This window comes from Symphodus melops (assembly GCF_947650265.1).
Source record: "Symphodus melops genome assembly, chromosome: 8".
In the NCBI taxonomy this organism is placed as follows: domain Eukaryota; kingdom Metazoa; phylum Chordata; class Actinopteri; order Labriformes; family Labridae; genus Symphodus; species Symphodus melops.
The window spans coordinates 26508974-26529199 of record NC_136698.1 but is presented as its reverse complement, the minus strand read 5'-3'; the positions used below and the strand labels follow the sequence as shown (position 1 = coordinate 26529199).

At 44.5% G+C, this 20226-nt stretch overlaps 1 protein-coding gene across 2 annotated transcripts in view; it reads right to left on the bottom strand.

The window, feature by feature from the left end:
• Positions 1-19113, bottom strand: part of sh3rf1 (SH3 domain containing ring finger 1) — a 39060-nt gene extending 19947 nt beyond the window's left edge. For both annotated transcript variants that reach the window (XM_079350791.1, XM_079350792.1), the window contains exons 1-2: positions 19071-19113; positions 16816-17309 (exon numbers count right to left, since the gene is read on the bottom strand). In XM_079350791.1, the coding sequence (XP_079206917.1) occupies positions 16816-17199 (384 nt within the window). In that variant the 5' untranslated portion in view covers positions 17200-17309; positions 19071-19113. The remainder of the gene's footprint in view (positions 1-16815; positions 17310-19070) is intronic.
• Positions 19114-20226: the final 1113 nt, after the last annotated feature.

The following is a 20226-nucleotide window of genomic DNA, read 5'->3' as shown; positions in this document are numbered from 1 at the left end:
GTCTGCCTTCATCTCAGCCTCTTTTTCATCTCCCTGTCCTGGCCTCAGAAAAACAGGGGCTGTCAGGAGAGGCACATCGCCATGTTTCACTTGACTTAACATAGTGGGAGAAAATCAAGAGTGACTGTCGGGGCCTCTGGTTGCAGCCTTTGAGGTGGTGTCTAAGACAGAGCAAGACTTGGGATGGATGATGGCTAGAGGGGGATGATTTCCGGCTGCATCCATTGAGACTGTGTTGTTTGTGACTAGTGGTGGGACTGCATAAAAGGAGTCCAGACCAGAGACCCCCTCTGGAGAAAACAAAAACAAGACTATACCTCGGACAGGAATGTTCAGAAAAACAACTCAAGAGTTATAAACACAGAGGCTATAATCTAATCTAATCTCAGGCTGCGAGTCACACCTCCACAGATCCTCAATGCTTCTTCACGAGGAGATGCATCTACAAAAAAATAAAAAATAAAAACAGCCCCAAGTTCAGGTCAAAACACCAAAAAGATCCAGTCTGAGGAGGGGCAGGAGAATTTTCCTCCCCTTCACTCTGCCCCTTCGACTGTTCTCAGCGTCTGCTGTGAAAGTTCATGGAAGTAATTATGCAACAGCGAACTGTTTGCTTTCTCTGTTAGACTTGTAAAACGTGGAGCCTCTTAATGACTCAGAGAACAGGATTACAGGAACACTCCCCTGTTTCCAGTCTATGCAACAAAAGCAGTCGAACAAATTCATTAAAATAAAAGAAAATATTCAGCACTAATTGCTTTATCATCCCCGTACTAACAAGAATACTGCAACCCCACAATGTCTCCAGCTGGAAGCGTCCGGACCATCGGACAAGTCTGCAGAGAAATGATTCAAACTTGTTTCACGTTTGAGCTACACCAGACAGCTGCTTCAAAAACCTCGTCCTCACACCATATTTCTGAAGTGTCAACGCTTCTGATGAGTTATAAATATCACAATGACTAACTTGAAACGTCAACGCCTGTAACTGCAGATCGGCTATTTCAGAAGAATCTGCGACTTCGACGTCATTTCTGCAACTGCAGCTTTACAAAACGACAGCCAACGTGCACCAGCGGGAGACGAAAAGCTGCAAAGTCTAAACGTTCAGACGTGTGAGGCCCCTCCAAACCAGCAGGTGGAGCTAGTCTTTATTAGTCATCAAATAGCGGAGGTCAAAAGTCCCTCGAATGGGGACAAACCCTCCCTATCCTACGTGACATTGGTGACTGGTCGTTGGAGAAGAATGTCTGAGGAGTTTTCCTGCCTTCAGATCTGTTTTTGTGCAACGAGTCGTTCGTGCTGAACAGCCAATCAGAGCGTCGACGACTTCTCTTGTAGTAGTCCCCCTCGGATAATTTAACAAACTTAAAGCAGGTCAAGAGAGAGCAGAGGAGCCGGGGGGGCGGGGGGGGGCTAAGATGCTCAAAGTCGAACAGGTATTTGTCGATGGTTCAACGCCAACCGAGTGAACCAGGGCTCAAAGAAACTCAGGACAGATTATCCCAACAACACAGTTTGTGTTTCATGTTTTAGTTGATTCAATTAATTAGTTTTCAAAAGTTTGTCTTTTTTTATAATTCATTGTTTGCTATGCTAGTCTGTCATTATGTGTGTGTGTGTGTGTGTGTGTGTGTGTGTGTGTTTTAGGTGTGAAGCAGACATATAAACAAGGACATAGATAATGAGTGATGAGAAAACGAGAGAGAGATTAGGCCCAACATTTTGAGCATCAGCTGGTGTGTGCAATTACTCCTGTACTGCAGATAATGCAATTAGAGGCGTGTGTTAAAGGGATTTGGCTGTTGAAGTGTTCTCTTCCACGGTGCTGGATTATAACCGAATTAACAAAGTGTTCTGCTCTACAGCACATCCAAACGTCAACAACCAGTGAGCGGACGTGCATAAAGACACAGCGTATGAACGCATGCATGCAGCGCTGTGGAGGAAAGACCGGGTCACATGGGGATAATTACTCTAAGAGCTGGACTTTCACCGCTACATTATCAGGAGGAGTTAAGACAATAAAAGGAATAAACTCCCTTTATGTCGGGTATGATGCATCTTAAATCGGTTTATTTAGATTTAATCAGCTGAACAAACTTACAAGTATAATCCTGCAGAGTACAAAAGCTTTTCTGTCCTGTGAAACAAAAACTAATCAAGGTGACTTTTGCTCCGTCAGCAGTTCAAACCGCAGCAGACAGAAACCTTTCTCCCACCCCTGGAAGTGGCAGACGTGACTCCGCTCCCACATGGAAACCTGGAGGAGCTCTGCAGGGGGGGCGGAGAGTGCGCAGGATGAGGAGGGGTCGTCTGTCTGCGAGTACAAACATCTACAGGAGCAGACATGTCCAACAGAGCGAGCAGGAGCAGCAGCTGATACACCGGCCAGGTGGACATGTGTTTTATTTGTCTCACATGTTCTGCTTTTTCACTTTGGATTTCGCTGCCACGCCCACGTTTCCCCCCCCTCTGGGAATCAATAAAGTCTTATCTCATCTCAATGAGAGCTGCTTCCACACTTGCAGAAAATTCCTGAAGTTTTTTCTCGGTGAGCTGCGTGTGCGAACGCAAACCGCCAAATTCTTCACTCTGATTTTATCCAAAGTTGAATTTCTGTGAAGTCCAAGTGAGCTCATTTGAGAACGCAGTCGGACAGCGTCAGGGTAAGTGGGACGGATCTCAGTGCACGTAACTTTTCTACTAGCCAGCATCATCTTCACTGCTTTTTTTGCTGATATTGGTTTTTTTCCCCCTCAAACTACATTTCGTCTAGATGCAAATATTACCTGGAGCTCTTTTTATACTATACGTCTTACCTCCCTCCAGTCCAACAGGAGGATTTTACATGAAACTCTCCAGACTTACTGAACGATCGTGATCATGTCATGAACACTGACACGTGATGCGAGTGAAGAATCGTGAGGTCGATTCCATTAGAGCTGCATTAGATGAAATTGATTCTTAATGGCCTTTTTAATGACCACAGCAGAGCAGACTCCCCCCGACTGTCTACAAACCTGAGGGCTTCTTGGCGTTACATCCAGGAAGTGGCAAAGAGAGGCGGCGATATCAAGCTCATCAGAGCGACAGTCAGAGAGAAGGAGACGTTTTTCAACAAAACCAACAGGCACACACAACTCTGTGTGTGTGTGTGTGTGTGTGTGTGTGTGTGTGATCATGTACACAAAACCCGACCACAGCTCAAACTACACGTCGGTTTATTTCCAGAAATGCTTTCGATGTCTTTTCCTTTCAACATTTTGTATTTTGTTTCCTAAATTTGTAAAATTATTTAATTTTAATTATTAAAATTTATTTGATTTGTTTTTTTTATTAACGGTTCCTTTTTTCAAGGTCGATTCAAAACATGGCTGGAAATAAATCCTACACAAGTCAAATTTCATTTTTTCTCCAATCTTGTTTTAGATTCCATTTTATTTAACTTTGAACTTTTTGCGCATTTAGATTTTATTAGTGTAAATATTATTGATCTTATTTGACCTCATTTTATCTACATTGCACCGTGGGGAGGAGGGGAAATGTAATTTTGATTTCACTGCATGTCTGACATATTTTAGAATTGACAATAAAGTAAACCTTAAATCTTGAAATGAGCCGTGTGCACGGTGACTAAGCTAGTGAAGAGAAATCTTTAGATATTTTAATGACAGAGTGCGAGCTGTTCCAGGGTCATCTTGACTGATGATCACATCATTATTATTATTATTTATTGGTTCATATATTTGTCTAACTGAGAGATGCATCTACTGACTGAGCATCACGGACGAACACGAGGAGGAGCAGACGGAGGGTTTCAAGGTTTTTTTTTTAACTTCCTGTTCCTCTCACACGTGATCCGAGCTTCCATCTGGCCTCCAGACTGCTCCGAGTGTTTCAGTGCGTGTAGACTATGTGCGGGTCGTCATTCGCCGTGTAATGTGGGAAACAAACAAGCGCAGTGAGTTGTCACACAGTAAAAGCTCCGAACGGTTTATTGCCTTAAAAACTGTGGTCAGCTGGATCCACCACTTCCTCTTCACACACGATGAGTGTTGCTTGGATTTTATTTCAAACACATTTTTATGCATGTTGATCACGTTTGTGACATTCTGGTGCCCGAACAGACGGCAGCGGACGAATCAAAAAACAGGGAAAACTTTTCCAAAGAGAATCGACTCTGGCTCAACATTTAACCAAAAAATAAAGAGCTTTTATTACGCGGTGTTTCACTGATACAATCGTTGTTTAACTTCTTTCTAAAAAAAAGTTGAGACAACTCCTCTTCAAACATTTGAAATGCTTCTCTCATCCTCGGATTGTGTCATCGTCCAGACTTCATCCAAAAGTCAGTTTCATCATCAGGTTTGTGCCTCAGAGATTTTCTTATTTTCTATGATTTCATTTTTTTCCCAGCTCAAATTTACACTTTTGAATCCAGGCTTCTTTTTTTTTTCCTGTGTATTTTTTTTTATTCACATTTTTATAGGAAAAGTTGCTGTAAAGAATCTTTAAGCGAATTCACTCCTTGTTTTGACGCCTCCATTTCCATTTGGTGTAAAATGATAAAAGCAGAGTCCTTCTTTCACACCAACTCAAACCATACCAAATTAAAACTGGTCTCCGTATGTGGAGCATGACCGATCAGACCGACGTGTCGCAGTAAATCTTTTAAGATCACCCTTCTAAAAACCTCATGTTTCTCAGTGAGCTTTGGGACCGTTTGAGTTGGATCTTGTTGTCCGGTCTGGATCAGTACAGTTCGGTTCAGTAAAGCCTGATCCTGTTTGCGTTTTCCACAGCTATACGCATTCAGCAGGGTTCGTCTTTTAATGCCGCTGTCGTACGGCACCAATCAACAGACTGCTCCTTTCTGGGTCGGATCGATACTCTTGGCACCTCAACAGAAGGGTCCCAAAAAGTAGGACGGTACGGGTCGGGATCATTCCCGCCTTTAGGTCGATAGAAACGCCACAAAATGCGAACCGAGACGAACCAAACTGAACTGCTTGGTGGAAACGGGGCTTTAGCTAGCCAGGCTAGCTGTTTCCAGTGTTAATGCTAAGCTATGCTAACTGGCTACCACCTAAAAGAGCCATGAAAGTAAATCAGACCGTTTCCTGTTGTCGTCAGATGATTTGAGATGAGCGGAGGGCGGTCGCTCTCTCAGAACACGCTAATGGCTGGATTGGAAATGTCTTCTTCTCTGAGGATTCACAACACTGTCACAGAGATCATAAACAGCACCCCCTGAAAAAAAAAGTGCCGTGCAGTGCTGTGTAGAGTTTCCATAGAAACTAGAGAACAGGAGTTTTTTCTTCTTCTTTTGTCTCAGACGGGAGAGCGAGACAAACAGCTCCAGATGAGTTAACTGTGTGTCATGAGACGAGAGCTGTGAAGGTCCGTGTGCGACAGCGAGGGGAAAGCATCCTGTTCATATGATCTCACACAGAATGTGTTTCTCATGTTTATGATGCCTGAGCACGAAAATACAAATGTCGAAATTTCTCTGCAAAAATGGCACGACACGCATCAACACTTTTCTCCCTACAATGATATCAGAGGACGAGGAGGAAATGTCCGAGGGCCAGTTATAACACACATCACAGAGGTAACCACTCACTGACCCCTGTTTAAATGCCAGCTCCCGACCTTGTTGCTACAGCCTGGAGGCTCATGGGAATCTGAGTGCCAGACAGTACAAAACAGCTTTGATCATATTGGAGCGCCATGTGCACAAAAACCAGGACCAACATTAGAGATTTCTGTCTGGAGGTGGTGGGGTCTGTAAAAACATTCGACATATGGACGTACAATCAAGACGCTGGCGAGCTGGGCGCACTCAGAAAGCTATAGATTAATCATCAGAGAGGGAGATTTTCAGCAGGAAGGGAGTGTGGATTTATGGCAGACACGGGAGAGTTGTCACACATGCAGTTTGCATGAAGCACCCGTGTGGTTTTTAGTACAATCCAGGCTCTGCAAAAAAAAAATGCAATAGCACAAAACCACTTGCACGTGAGCTGGCACATCTCTGTGCACAGGGCTGGTTTCTCTTTACCTGGCTGGTCTCAGACGGGGGTGCAGGCTGAGTTCTGGGTGGCCCCGCGATCACCCAGCGCTCAGCTCGTCTGACTGAAATAAGTGGAAGAACAAGTCTTCAGCTCGGTGCCAGTTCATACACACTTGGCTTAACAACAGTTCTCACAGGAACCCACTCGCATTTCAGAGCCGACAGAGAGAGAGAGAGAGAGAGAGAGAGAGAGAGAGAGAGAGAGGAATCAAAGTCGAAAGGGAAAGGGAGCGAAAACAGAGCGAGATCAAAAGACTTGAGAGAAAATGAGATAGAGGAAGTGAGTGTGAACCTGAACCGTGAAAATGCTTCTGTGACTTCGATATTCAGGAGAGATTTATTTGATCTTTCACCCCTCATGTCTTCAAGTTAAGAGATTAGATGTTGCCTTGGTATCAAAATCTTTTTTTTTTTTTTTTTTTTTTAAACAAAGTCGACATAACTTAAAGAAATATCTCTCCCTGCTGCTTTTATCTGTTAAAGCTACAATTCAATGGGAAACTGTGTCGAATGTCAGGTATCTGGGGCACCTTGGAGCGGCAGTATCTCAGCCTGTAGGGACTTGGGTTTGGAACTGGACGCTGGTTCAAGTCCCGACGCGGCCCAAAAATATTGAGGTTGCTGCAGAGACCCTTGAGCAATGCACCGAACCCCCACCAGCTCAGGTGGCGCCTCCAAAACCAGAAGTTCAATCAGGGATTAATAAAGAATAAAAAAATGAATAAATAAAGTGTTTTCGGGCTGAGGTGAGTAACACAGAGGAAGTTAGCTTGTATCCAGGCTACAGAGGGATCAGTTCACAAATGTCACAGTATCTGTGTACTGAGTACGAGTCAATATGAGCTGAATACTAAACATCTCCTCACATTAGTCTCCACTGTGCTGGTGAAAGCGTGCAGTGTCTGTGGCCTTTTTGTTCCTCCGAGTCTTTCAGGCTAAGCCACCTGCTCCGCGCCGCGCCACGCCGCTCCGCTCAGGCCCGCTTTGATTTACGCAGGAAGACGCACATCAGGGAGAAATCTGACATGATCACCTTTTAAAAAGCTGCTTGAACTCGTCTATCAGTCGTTTGATTGTTTCTCACTCGCCTTCTTATCTTTCAATTGTCCAGTGTTGCAAGTCAGGCTGGTGGGCAAATGAAGGATATTTGCTTGCCTTGGCTGCTATTTGTCCGCCTCTTCAGTGGACAAACAAAGGCTGGATATTGACACAGAACTGGGCGAGGGCCAAGGCACAAACACTGCATCTGTTCTCAGACTGGAGACGCAGCACAGCACTGACCACTTTCCTCAGTAAAGTGTCCGAGTGTGTTTGTCCATTCCTCCCTTGACTCAGCCCAGATGTAACATGTAGCTGCAAGCTTCCTTTATCTCCACTGAATTTTAAGTGAGAAGCTTGAGGTACTGGAGCGAGGCAAGCAAGAAAAGAAAATCTTGTTTTTTGGGCCCTTCATGTCTCGGTCTTTTAAAAAGGGTGTGTTGGAAAAGTCGATGCATCGGAACTTGAATACAACAAAATGACATGAAAGAACGAAGAGGGGGGTCGAAGGCCACGTCAAACTCTGCGGCTTGTGTCCGGGGCCGAGCACAACAGCCCACAGCTAAAAAGCATCAAGGAGCAACTGTTCAAACCAGCAGGTAGCAGGAGTCATCATGGGAAAGGAGAAGCAGGAAGAGCTGGTAAAAAGGTGCACATGGGTATGGCTAGGTTACACTGAGGTCTACAGCATTCACAATTTTTAATGCTTGATGATCTCGCCGTCATAAACCCCCTTCAGAATAAATCTATGATGCATCAAATCCCTGAATGCATCTACGCGCCTTGACCAATCAGAGGCCCAAGCTCACAGTTCGGACTCGAGTGGGATGCTTGCTAACAGTTCAAGAAGGAAAGAAAATCTTGTGTTAAAATAAAGTTGCAGCTCTTCTACTGTAGGAACAATTGACCAGGTTTTATGTTTCTGGATTATTTTTGTTTTTGTAAGGGGTTTTTATTTCTCTACACCTGTCATTAAATTGTTTGCTACATGGTGTTTTTTTTTGTTTTTTTTACAAATAAAAGAAATTTTATATTTTATTGATAAAAAAGATGGGTACTATTGTAAAAAAAAAAAAAAAAAGTATTTTAAAAATCTGTAAATTAGTTACCTGAAAGACAAAAAATGTGTTTGTTTTTTTTAATTCATAGCAAAATGTCCCTAATAAAGTGAAGTGTGAAGCTGGAGATGGCATGCAGGCCTACTTCTCATGTCCATCTCAGTGACTGATGATGGACAAACACATCGACCCGTCTCGTTAGACTGGAGATATTTGACAAGAAGACACGTCTGCTGGCTCATAATCCCAGATTATAAGACTGCTGAGCAGCTTCTGCAGGCTCTAAAATGAATGGCGGTATCCATAAACATGGAGGTCTAATTGACACGATGAGCTCAGGATCACACCTTTATACCATGCAGGACATAAACACAGGCTGGCTGGCCTCAAAGCTGTGCTGACGTTTCATCACAGGGCTGGCACAGATTGTTTGTGTACAGGCTAAACACCTGTGTTTGTGTGGGTGTGTACTCGCTCACATCTAAAATCAGTCTGTGAGTCATTAAAACAAACATTGACCTGGCTCGGTCAGAGCGTACGCACAGAGGGCTCGGCCTGTTTTTGTCTCAAATAACTGGGCTCAAAGTACATTTCACCTTCAGTCAGTTATTATGGGGAAGGAGTGTGAATGTAACTCTGCAGCCAGTGCTTGTCGTGGGATGTCTGTGCACACGGCGTATCATGAATAAAAGCCCAGACCCCCGGTCTTTGTCAGAGCTCTCTCCTATTCAAGCCCACTTCAGTAATTAATCACACACTGACAGCCACAGAGACCCCACACATGTGCAGGAAGCGAGAACACTGCAGGAACCTTTGGACGACTTCTGAAAAATGTTTTCTCCTTAAATACAATACAGTTAGACGTTATCACTTTGTTATAGAAAAGGATCCTACAGATAACTAAAACATTATTATTTTTGATCTGTGTGATTTTCTTCTGCTGTAACACTTGTACATTTCTCCGTCTATGACATGAATAAAAGATCATCTTATCTTCAGAGAAACCTTTTTTCCAACAATGTTTTCTTACATTCAATTCAATGAAATGCATTCAGTTTTAACAAGCGGTGGGACTTGTTTAAAAATCTTTAACTAATGAACTCAGGGCTTTTTTAATTAATTAATCACATTTTAAGTGCGTCACAATATTTGCCCTAAACAGCAACACTTCTCAATCTAAATGGATTTTGGTGGATGAATGAATTCAATGCATGCAGTGTTGTTTGCTTCTCAGTTTCATAAAGCTGTTGGATCTTGTTTGAAATAGTTTTTCTGCACAGCAGCTGGAAAGTTGGATCACACGTTGCTAACTGTAGCACATTTTCTAACCCCTTATCTTCTACCACTAATAGTGATCTACAGTCCAGAGCGATCAATTTAGAAAGTGAATTTATAAGTTTATCAGACGTTTAATTTCTCATTTAGGTCCTGAAGACAGTCATTTAGTCGAGTTTAGGCTGCAAACGCTTCTTGTTTGTACTTGTGGCGAAGCTAGCACGAAGCTAACGCGAAGCTAGCGATAAGCTAGCTGTGATTAAATGCATTAAAAATGTTTAATTTTCTTGTAATTAATTAATCGTAATTAACGCGTGAAAGGCCCATCCCTAGTTTTCACTCAATACGCTTTTTGAAAACCCATCTTTTCTTTTCTTTTCTTCTTTTAAAGACGACCTGCTTACAAAAGGTTCCCAAAACCGTAAAAGACAAAATCCAGTTAAAAACATGCATGAGGGAATTTGGGTAAGATGAAAAGTAAATCTGGGAAAAGTTCTAATTGATTTCATTCTAAACTTGGCTTGGCAGTAACGCTGACTCTGTTCATAGTACAGCAATTAAACGTCATTAAAGTGACTTTGAATTACAGTATGCAACCCCTCTTCCTCTCTGGACGTTGAACTGTAGACCCCCGTGCCCCCCAGCAGCTGGGACAGAGATGTCACTCAGGGGACAAATGCAGATTAACTGCTACTCAGGGCCTCAAAGCCAAAACAGGAAACTTCTCAGCTCATAGCAGAACAGCAAACACACCCGGGCTTACAGAAGAAAGGCGAGAGATTTCAGGCAGAAAAAAAAAAGTGAGAAATATTTGAATCATTAGTCTCTGAAGGAGGTCTCGGACCAACACGAGGCAGAGGCCGCCTGCTGCTTGAAGATGTGTTCAGAGTCAGTCATAAGGCTTCAGATCAAGGGTCAAACAAGTGAAAACCAAACTCCCAGCAAATCATGACTCTGCCTCAGGGATGGGAACTAAACACTTAACATGCCAGCAGTCAAACGGCCCATGGATGACCACTCCTGGTTTCTTCAAAAACAACACAGGGTGAGGGGGTCAAACTGCTCCGTTAAGGCCGGCCAGGTATGAGGGCCACCTTGGGAACAAGGGGGGGGGGGGGGGGGACAGTGAGACACATGTTGGCAAAACAGCTGAGCTAATAAATTCCACTCGAGGCATTTTTAAAACAATTCGGTGTCGACACATAACGCCAATCTCAGCATCCTGGAGCTGTTTTCACACATGCCTCCTCTTGAAAATTTCATTACAGCAACCCCCCCCCCTTCCCCCCCTGAAGTCTTCCTCCTGAGTTGCCTATTCGAGCATTTCCCCCTCATAGCCAGAGGAAGAAGAGGAGGGGGCGAAAAAAAAAAGCTCGCCAAAATCCAAGACAGCAGACAAAGTGACTCAATATAAAGGCTTTATGTGAAATTGGACATTTTCAACTAACTTCATCCTGTCATGTATATATATATAAAAACGTAATCACCCTCAGATTAATTACCTGATTACCACCTACTGGCGCACCCCGACCTAATGCTTCATTTGATGGCAGGAAAAAAAAGAGGGGATGGAGTCAGGGTGAAACATGCAGCTGATGCAGTCTTTATGTGAGTGCAGGAAACAATAAACCTCACCGTCACGTATCCTCAAGAAATGCTTTAATTGGCCCCCACAGGTGTGACAAGAGGCGGTAAGAAAAGGTCACGGCTGCCTTCGCTCGCTATTGTCATGCTGTCAGACTTGGCAGGAGATGGGAGCAAGCGGGTCTGATGACAGATGTGGCATTTTTTTTTTTTGGGAGGTGGGACCACCCAGACTTGAGTGTGAAGAAAAAAAAAATTGAAATAACAACAAACATTCACACTTCTTTGTTATAACACAACATTGTTTAAAAAAAAAAAAAAGATGGCCAGATGGGGAAACCTTTGGATGAGCATGAAAAGATGCCTTGCAACAAGAGACGTCTGCTACAGCTGAGTCCCCCCCACTCCCCCCCCTCCTCCTCCTCGACCCCCCGGGGCTTTCAGGTGCACGGACACGTCACGGCGTGCAGGATTCTCATCGAAACTACAGACACACACGTCCTGCATGATGACCACGTTTTTCCAGGATTTAATTTAAAAAAAAAAGTCAGACAAGTCGGACTCTTAAAAACACGTCGACACGGAGAGCGAGCGAGCGAGCGAGCGAACGTGAAAGGAAGGGAGCGTGAGCTGGCGAGCAGGACAAGACCAGGCAAGCCCGACATGTTTAGAGTAGAAACAGTGACCTGCATTCCTCGGAGACACACTCACACAAAACATCCTCCCCAGTCTGGGAGAAAGAGGTTAAAAGGAGATTAGGTCGAAACACGTTAACCCTTTCCATCCCGAGTCTCGGCGCACACACCCTTCATCCAGGGGATGAGGAGGCCTCGGCTGCACCTTCATCACATGATCAAGTCCTCCGAGCCTCTCCCTGAGAATCATGGAAACTCACACATGGGAGGGGGGGTAATTTTCCACAGCACAAGTGGCCACTTCTGCTCGTTCTGTGTTTTTTCCAAAACATGGTTTGAATTGTGAATCACGACGAGGTGTGAACCGCAGACTGCGAACGTGTGAACGGGGTGATGAATGTGTTCGCGTATGTTCGCAGTGCGACACGCCGCTGCCGCTGCTGCTGACCTGTCCCGGGTTCCTCTTCTCCGACTCCTCGGGGAGCTCGTGAAGGACGGCCACGACAGAAAATCAATAAAAAGGAACGGATTCACGACCTTCTGTGCTTTAAGTCGTTACGACCGGCCTCATCGACACATTTCACAGAAAGAAACTCAGTGCAGCCTCCCTGACCTTTGACCTTTGACTTTTAACAGTTTTTGATCAAATGGATCATTAGACGTTTTTTATAAATACATGCTACATATATTTTCTACGTTTCCTCTTGGTTTGTTTGTTCTCTCCCTCCGGCATAATAATACAAAAAAACATAACCGACTAGAGCTGTGGCCCAGTGGAGTCGGCCGTCTCTAAACTGGACAGGTTGAGGGTTCGATCCCCGTCTCCTTCTAGCACGTCAAAGGGAAAGACACCTGACAACCCGACGTGTGGCTGTATTACATAACAGTGATGCAGGTTTTACCCAGCAGCCTCTGCTTTTCTTTCATGAACATTTTGTGTTTTTTTACATTTGAAATGTTTGAAACTCAGTTTTATATATTTCTAATTGCATCTCATTTTATTTTATTTAAGTGCTTGTTGCTTTTAGCCTGCTGAATATGAATGTATATTAAAAAAACTGTTCTGAGTCTGATCAGTGTGTGAATGTGACCGGTGGTGTGAAGAACTTTTGAGAAATCAGAAAAAAACAAAAAAACACGACGAAGTTTATCTCGATTTCTGAATTTAAAACTTCGAAATGATTTGATTAAAAATCCTGTGATTATTGATAACCGTTTAAACACAGTGGCTGAAACAATAATAGTTCATTTCTTGTTTTTAATGATAAAAATATGTCTCTGAGTTTTTTCACATTAATCCCTCCTGTGTCTGTCTTACACGTTTGGTACTTTTCAACACAGACTGTTTAAAGTACCAGCAGGCCGAAGCAGACAAACATTTAAAAAGCTTTTTATCGATATTAAAATGGTTTCAAGTTTTGGACAACAAACTAAAAAAAAAATGTTTGAAATGTGTAAAATTGATCCTGTTATTGAATCATGTTCCCTCTGTGAGGGCTGAACTGTGTTATGAATTATTAGCCACATATTATTTGGACACTTCGGTCATCATCACAGTCCGAGTCACGTCTTTGAATCCCATCGCTCTTAATCCATCGCTGAGGAAACAAACAGTGAACAGTAAAGGAGCTGACTTAAGGCACATTAGATTAGAGCAGAGACTCAGACTCAGGTAGCTTAACCACATAACAAGTGTTTTGTTTCAGCAGAATGGGAGTCAGCAGTACGAGGAGCGCGGGGAGCGGTGCCGACTCGCTGTCTAATAAACTGTAATCTCATTAGACCTTTAACGGGCTCCAGCCTGGATCAGACGGCGAGGAGGGCGGAGCTACGCGCCAGAATTATGGGAACAAAAATACAGCTTGTGTCAGTGTGTTGGAGGAGAAAATTACAGGTGGCTCTTAAAGCCGCTGACACGCACGGTCCAGAAGGTCATGGCTGCTCGTAGACCTCCGTGGGAAACGGAGAGGAGGCGAGAGAGAGAGAGAGAGAAAGAGAGAGCGTGTCGAGCGAGCAGGAATGAAAAGAAGTGAGAGGCACTCTCGAAAAGTTCCCCGTGGAAAAAGCAGAGAGCGAGCGTTTGCCAGTGTGCGGGCGGCGTGCGGGTGTAATGACGGGGTTGTGTCGCGCAGGCAGAGGTCAGCCAGCCGGCCAAGAGGAAAAGGCTTCAACAACAATGTGATGTCATCAAAGGGGGCCGGGCGTGACTCATCGACCTCAGACGAAGGAGGTGCACAGGAATTTTAATGACATGCCTCCACATGAGGAAGCCATAAACAACATTCTTCTTCTCTGGAGGACTAAATCAAGTACGAAGAGATGAGACGACTTTGATTTTAAAAATAACTTAAAGGACAAACTTTGTAAAAAAAAAAAAAAAGTTTGGGATCTACTCGGCTGATGTGACGATTGTGAGATTTGTCGGCAGACGGAAGGGAATCAACGTGAAGAAGGAAGAAGACTTTCCATAAATAAAGCTCTCATTATCAAAGAAGAAGACAATGACCCAATTACATCCCCGCCAGCTCAGACAGGAAGTGCCTCGCACCCCATCGACGAAAAACACAGAACACAGCGAGGAGAGCTTATCGTCAATTAGAGCCTCTTTACTCCTCATTAAACATCCACAGCTGTCTTCAAATCCAAAGTGAGAACAAATTCTCATCTGAAATGTTTCAGCCGTCCAAACACACGATGCAGATTAGGAAAGGAAAAAACGTCACGCTCCGTCAGATGTAGAAAATGTCGGGCCTTTTACACGTTGGTGTAACGAAGCGGTCACTCATGAGCCGGACTTTCAGGCGTTATCACGAGAAGAAAGACTTTTTGGGGGTCTCAACTATCCGGACAACTAAAGACATCCGCAGACTTCTCTGACTCCTCCCACCCACCCTCCCTCCCTCCCTCGCCGGGCCCGACCCCATGACTGCTGTGACTCCTGCACCCTGACCTTTAGCTCGCAGACAGCTCCAATGGCTTTAAAAAAAAAAAAAAAAAAAAAAAAACCCACCGAGCTGTCTGTTTTCTATCTGTGTGAACAAAATAGTGTTCTGGGAGTCAACGAGGCAGAGAGGAAGACAAAACATCCCTGTAACCGAGCACCAGCGTGGAGGTGAGTCACCGACCACACGGCCTTTTCACTGACCTCATCAAAGAGACGCAGAGCCGAGCGAGCTGACTCACTAAACATTTGTCCCTTTTGGTCCCGACGCCTTCACTTAACACTCCACACACACACACACACACACACACACACACACACACACACACACACACACACACACACACACACACACACACACACACACACACACACACACACACACACACACACACACACACACACACACACACACACACACACACACACACACACACACACACACACACACACACACACACACACACACACACACACACACACACACTCTACACGTGTCGGTCAGTCGTGGAGATCAGAGGGTCCTCAGGACAAAACCCTGTTGTGCATCTGTCAGGTGGCCCCCCCCCTCCTCCTCTCCATATAAGAATTGGGAGGCGGAGCTCTGCTCGGACAGAGGGCACGACACAGGAGGAGCTGCTGCTTGAAAACCCTGAAATTCCCCCGAAGAGAGAAGAAAAAAAAAAAGCCGGGTGACAAGGCGAGGAACAATAAAGAAGTGGGACTTGAGGGTGTCACCCAGGAGGGCAGTGAAGCGCTAAGACCGGGCCAATCAGTGACAGCTTTGATCTCTGCCTTTTTATGTTGTTACACCTGCACAGCCGTGTCTTTTCTTGTTTCTCGACACGGGGGCAGGACGCCGCCGCCGCCTCGGGACACGAGGAGCGGACGCCATTTGTGCTTTCTGCGGAGAAATTGTAAGAAAATCTCGAGGAAAATAGGAAAGAGCTTTTAAGAATGACACAGTCAGACAAAACGCTTTCACCATGGGGGGGCGGGGGGGGGGGGGCATACATCGGGGGATCACAATTAACTGTCAATCAAAAAAAAAAAAAAAAGGAAAGTGGTAGTTTCAAGTGTCCACCTCTTTATGGCCAACAAACTTCTCCGATTCAAGGGAAACTCCAAAACGCAGCGACGGCTTCAGAACGAGCGTGAAAACTCGAAAGTGAGACGAGTGTGGCGAATGAGGCGAGGCGGGGCAGGTCCCCCCCCCCCCCCGCCGCCGACGCCCCGCCCCCCCCCCCCCCCGTCTCTGATGTTCGTACCTGCACAACCAGGCAGCTCTTTGACGTTCCACTAATTCTACACAAGACCTCGACATCTTTTCATCTCAGCTTTCCTTCGTCTGTGACGAGCAGCGACCCAACACGCCGTCACATTTTCAAAAGATTTTTTTTTTTGAAGGTTTGGCTATTTATTTTCAAAGCAGGAAATTCATCTCGACTCATCGTCGAGCTCTAAAAGACGCTCTGACTCGTGTGCTTCTTCACCCGCAGTTGAAGATGGAAATAAATCACATAAATCACTTTACAGCTTTTGTTATTGTTAATATGCTCTCGAGGCGTCACGATAACTTTGTTACTTCAGAACCCAAAGAGATTTCATTTCACACCACATGAAGGTCAGAGCGGCTCAGAGGAAGCAGCACATCGACTTTTAACACCGAAAAAATGGCAGAAATCAGAAAGTGGATATTGGCTTTGCAGTGGCACAGCGCTCAGTTCAACAAAGTGTCAACGTCGACTTCTGTCTCCAGCACGGAAAAAAAACCTGTTTGATCTGAACCAAAAGAAACGTCCAAAAAAAAGATTGTTTTCATCACTTCCTGTTTAAATAAAGCAGCGATAAAACTCCCTCCCCACATCTCACTCTTCTCTTCCCGCCCGTGTCGCTCCCACCACGCCTCAGCATCGTCGGCGACCGGCGCAGAGCCGAGAAGCCTCGACGCGGCTACAAACCCAGAGCAGACTCAGCTAGTCACCGCTCTCCATCGCCGCCGTTAAAAACGCCGGGCTGCTAGTCAACTGGCTGGCTTGGGATCACCATGATAAGCGTTAATCTGCAGAAAGATTAGCGAGCCAGTAATGCAACATGCTGCTTTTAATCCGCACACACTCTCTCTGTTTTGTTTCAGCTTGAGCCTAACAATGGGAAACACGGATTCATGCTCGCTGATCCGAGCTCAGTCATGGTGAGAGTACTAACCCGGACGAGGGTGCTCTTAGCCTGAGCTCGCTGGGGCTGTGCTCCCGGAGCGCCCTGCTCCCTGGACCCGCTGCCGTGCGCTCTGGCCACCGCTCCAGACGTCCCGTTGGTGCAGATCTGTCCCGGCCCGGGACCGGCCCTGCGAGGTCTCTGCTTGATGCCGTCCAGCAGGCGCACCAGAAGGATGTTGCTGGGGAGTTCGTCCACGGCGCACTCCACCAGCGTGCGGCACTCCGGGCAGCGCAGCTCTCCGCGGGAGGTCAGGATGCCTTGGAGGCATCGTCTGCAGAAGGTGTGCTGACAGGGGAGGACCTTCGCCGTGGCGTCCAGGCGCTCCAAACAAACGGGACACTCCAGTAAATCCAACAACACGGACTCGTCCATTTCTCTTTTGAGTTCTGCTTCTACTTCAGCAGAAAGACATGACGCTGCTCAGGGACCAGTGCTGTCACGTCACTCCCATTCCTCCGCTGTGGCCATGGCATCTGTATCAGCTTTAAACAGGGTCAAGATATGCAAATTAATCTTCAGTTAAAAAAAAACAGGAAATAGGTCATGGCGTGCAACCAACAGACATCACAAAGGGCTTAAACGGTGTGCTTCTGCTTAATTTGTTGCACGCAGAAAACCTTAAGGCAGCCGCCTTAAAGTAAACAAATGAAATCTGTGGAGAAAAGCTCTAATTGATTCACAGTCAAATAATAGTAATGGTTTTTTTTTTAGCTGAATATTTGTACAAAGAATAATTCAAGAGCAACAACATGGCAGGCGGTAAAGATTTTTTAAGATTTATTTTTGGTGCTTTTTGTTCCTTTATTGGAGAGACAGGACAGCAGACAGGTAGAACTCAGGTAGAGAGAGGGGGTGGGGGGGGGGGTCGGCGTGCGAGAAAGGAGGGACGCACGTACTAACCACAGCGCCACCAGCGCCCCCCCCCCCCCCCCCCCCCCCCCTGACTCTTAAGTGTTCGTTATGATTCAGGTTCTTTCACTCAGTCGGAGCAGAGCCTGGAAGTTAAGCCCCAAATAAAACAACTTCATGTTAAAATCAGTGTTGGTCCGCTGCCTCCTTGGAGCTGAGGGGGGCTGTGAGCTGAGCTGCTGTTCTAGCTGACTAAAACTCGTCATTCTGCCACATTAGTTTGTTGTTGTTGTTTTTTTCTAAATGGTGAAAAGACTCGTAACTCTTAAAAAAGCAGCAGCCGTCACTTGTGGAAAAACTGTGATAAATTTGAATTGAACAGATAAAACGGGACAGATGTTCAGTGAGCAGCGGAGCTGAAACAACAGTCAGTTACTTTGAAGCCAAATCCAGACAGAGACATGTTTATCTTTTCAATATAGTCACAGTTGTTGCTGTTTAGTGACAACAACAAAAAAAACCCGTAAACATATCGCTGCACGTGGGTTTATTATGACGCAATAAATCAGTGCACTATTAAAAAGCCTGAACACGAGGATTACAGAAACACCTTCATGAATCCAGTGAGGGACCCTGAATGTCACAGTGAGACTGTGATGCATTCACGGACACATGTAAAGCTGCAAACACACTTGTCTTACTGTGTGTCATTAAGGGATTGACTGGAGCAAGTTAATCTAATTTAGTCGACACGGGTAACTCCACCTGCAAACTGTGATTAAGGAGAAATGGATCCAGGAACTTTTACATGATTAAACACATCAACACACACACTAAAACACACACACACACAGAAGGAAGTGCAAGTGAAAGTCTGTGATTTGTTGTTTGAAAAGCAAAAACACGCAGAATTACATGTTTTGTTTTTTTTACTGTATATATTTCTGCTGAGTTATAAAAACACTGCACACACAAAAAATCCCAGCTTGATGTTTACAGATCAGGATCCTGGCATCACAAGAAAGCATTTCTGGATTTATAAGCAGAAGCGTAACGTTACTCAAGAAAAACGTCAATATTACGCAACACTTTGACGTCAGGAGAAACACGTCGTGATACTTTTAAGACTGTTGTGACTTTTTGCATGGAGCTCGACTGTGTCTCTGTTAGTGGGGAGACAAATTAAAAGTGCAAAATTAAGTTAGTTTACGAGCAAAGGGCAAATCTCTTACAGGAGGGGGGGGTCCACTTTTATGTCGCCACATATAAGTAACCATAGAACTTTTTTAAGGGTCTCCATACTTTAAAAAAAAGCGTTTTATAACTTTTTGCATTGAGGTGATTTATTGACGACACTTTAAATGCAATCTCACACTAAATACAAGTCAGCTTACCTCTTCCAAAAACAGGACTCCTCCTCTTGTTGCCTCCTATCTGCTAGTTAGCGAGCAACCTGGAGTCTGCAGCCCACTTAAAGGGAGGATCCGCCTTTAAAAAAAATAGATTTCTCCAAACGGAGATGTGATAAAGAGAAATGCAATGTTTAAAATAATAATAAAAAAAAGGCAGCTCTATTGGAGGAGTAAAAGAAAAGCTAACATGAAGAGGAAACAGGCGAGACAACGGAACTCCTGCTGCTCCCTCCTACCGCCATGCAGGACGCTGCTTGTGTTCTGCTGCTGGAAACAAGCGGAGAGGGGGAGGGAGTGTGCGGCGTTCAGGGGCCGTCGGAAAATGGAAAAATTATAGATGTTTTTTTTTTTACTCCACTTTATTTATAATCAAAATCTGACTATTACAAAAATCACAGTTTACATCAAAAGTTACAGACCGAGCTTGACTTAACAAGACTTAATACACAAACAAACAAACAAAAAAAACAAGAACCATGAACAAATAGAACAATAGAACATAAACCACAAATATCTGAGGTCTAAGTTGGAAGCAATGACTTTAAACTTTGAGTTAGTTCAGCAGCTTGTTTAGTTCTAATCTTTATAATTGATTTTTGTAAATTTCTTAATTCATTCATGAAAATGAGAAAAAGTGGTTTGACTTTTAGAAATCTGCATTTATGAATGTATTGTTTGGCCAGAAAAATCATAGATGTTAATTGAAACAGGATCCAGGATCCAATCCAACTTTACAACTGCTGTACAGTAAGATAAAAATAACACAATAAGATAAAGGGCACAATACATACAAAATTAAAAGAGATAAAACATGACTCACGGTATGCAGTAAAATAAATATGTATGTAGGTATGTGTAAGGTATGTATACACATACAATGAATTTGACCTCGATCAGCTGTGCTCATGTACAAATGTGTAACATAAAATATCAACAGTAAATAAAGAAAGTCTTACAGCCTAAGTACTAGGGATGTAAAGATCAATCGCAAGGCAGTTAAAAAATCCATTCACAGGGGTCAAGGTTCGAATCAGTTCTCTGGAAAGTAAATATGGTGAAGCGTCAGCAGCTGTAGAGCAGAGCAGGTTGGTTGTGATGAGCAGGCGTGATCCAGAGACAGAAAATGAAAAGACAAAAA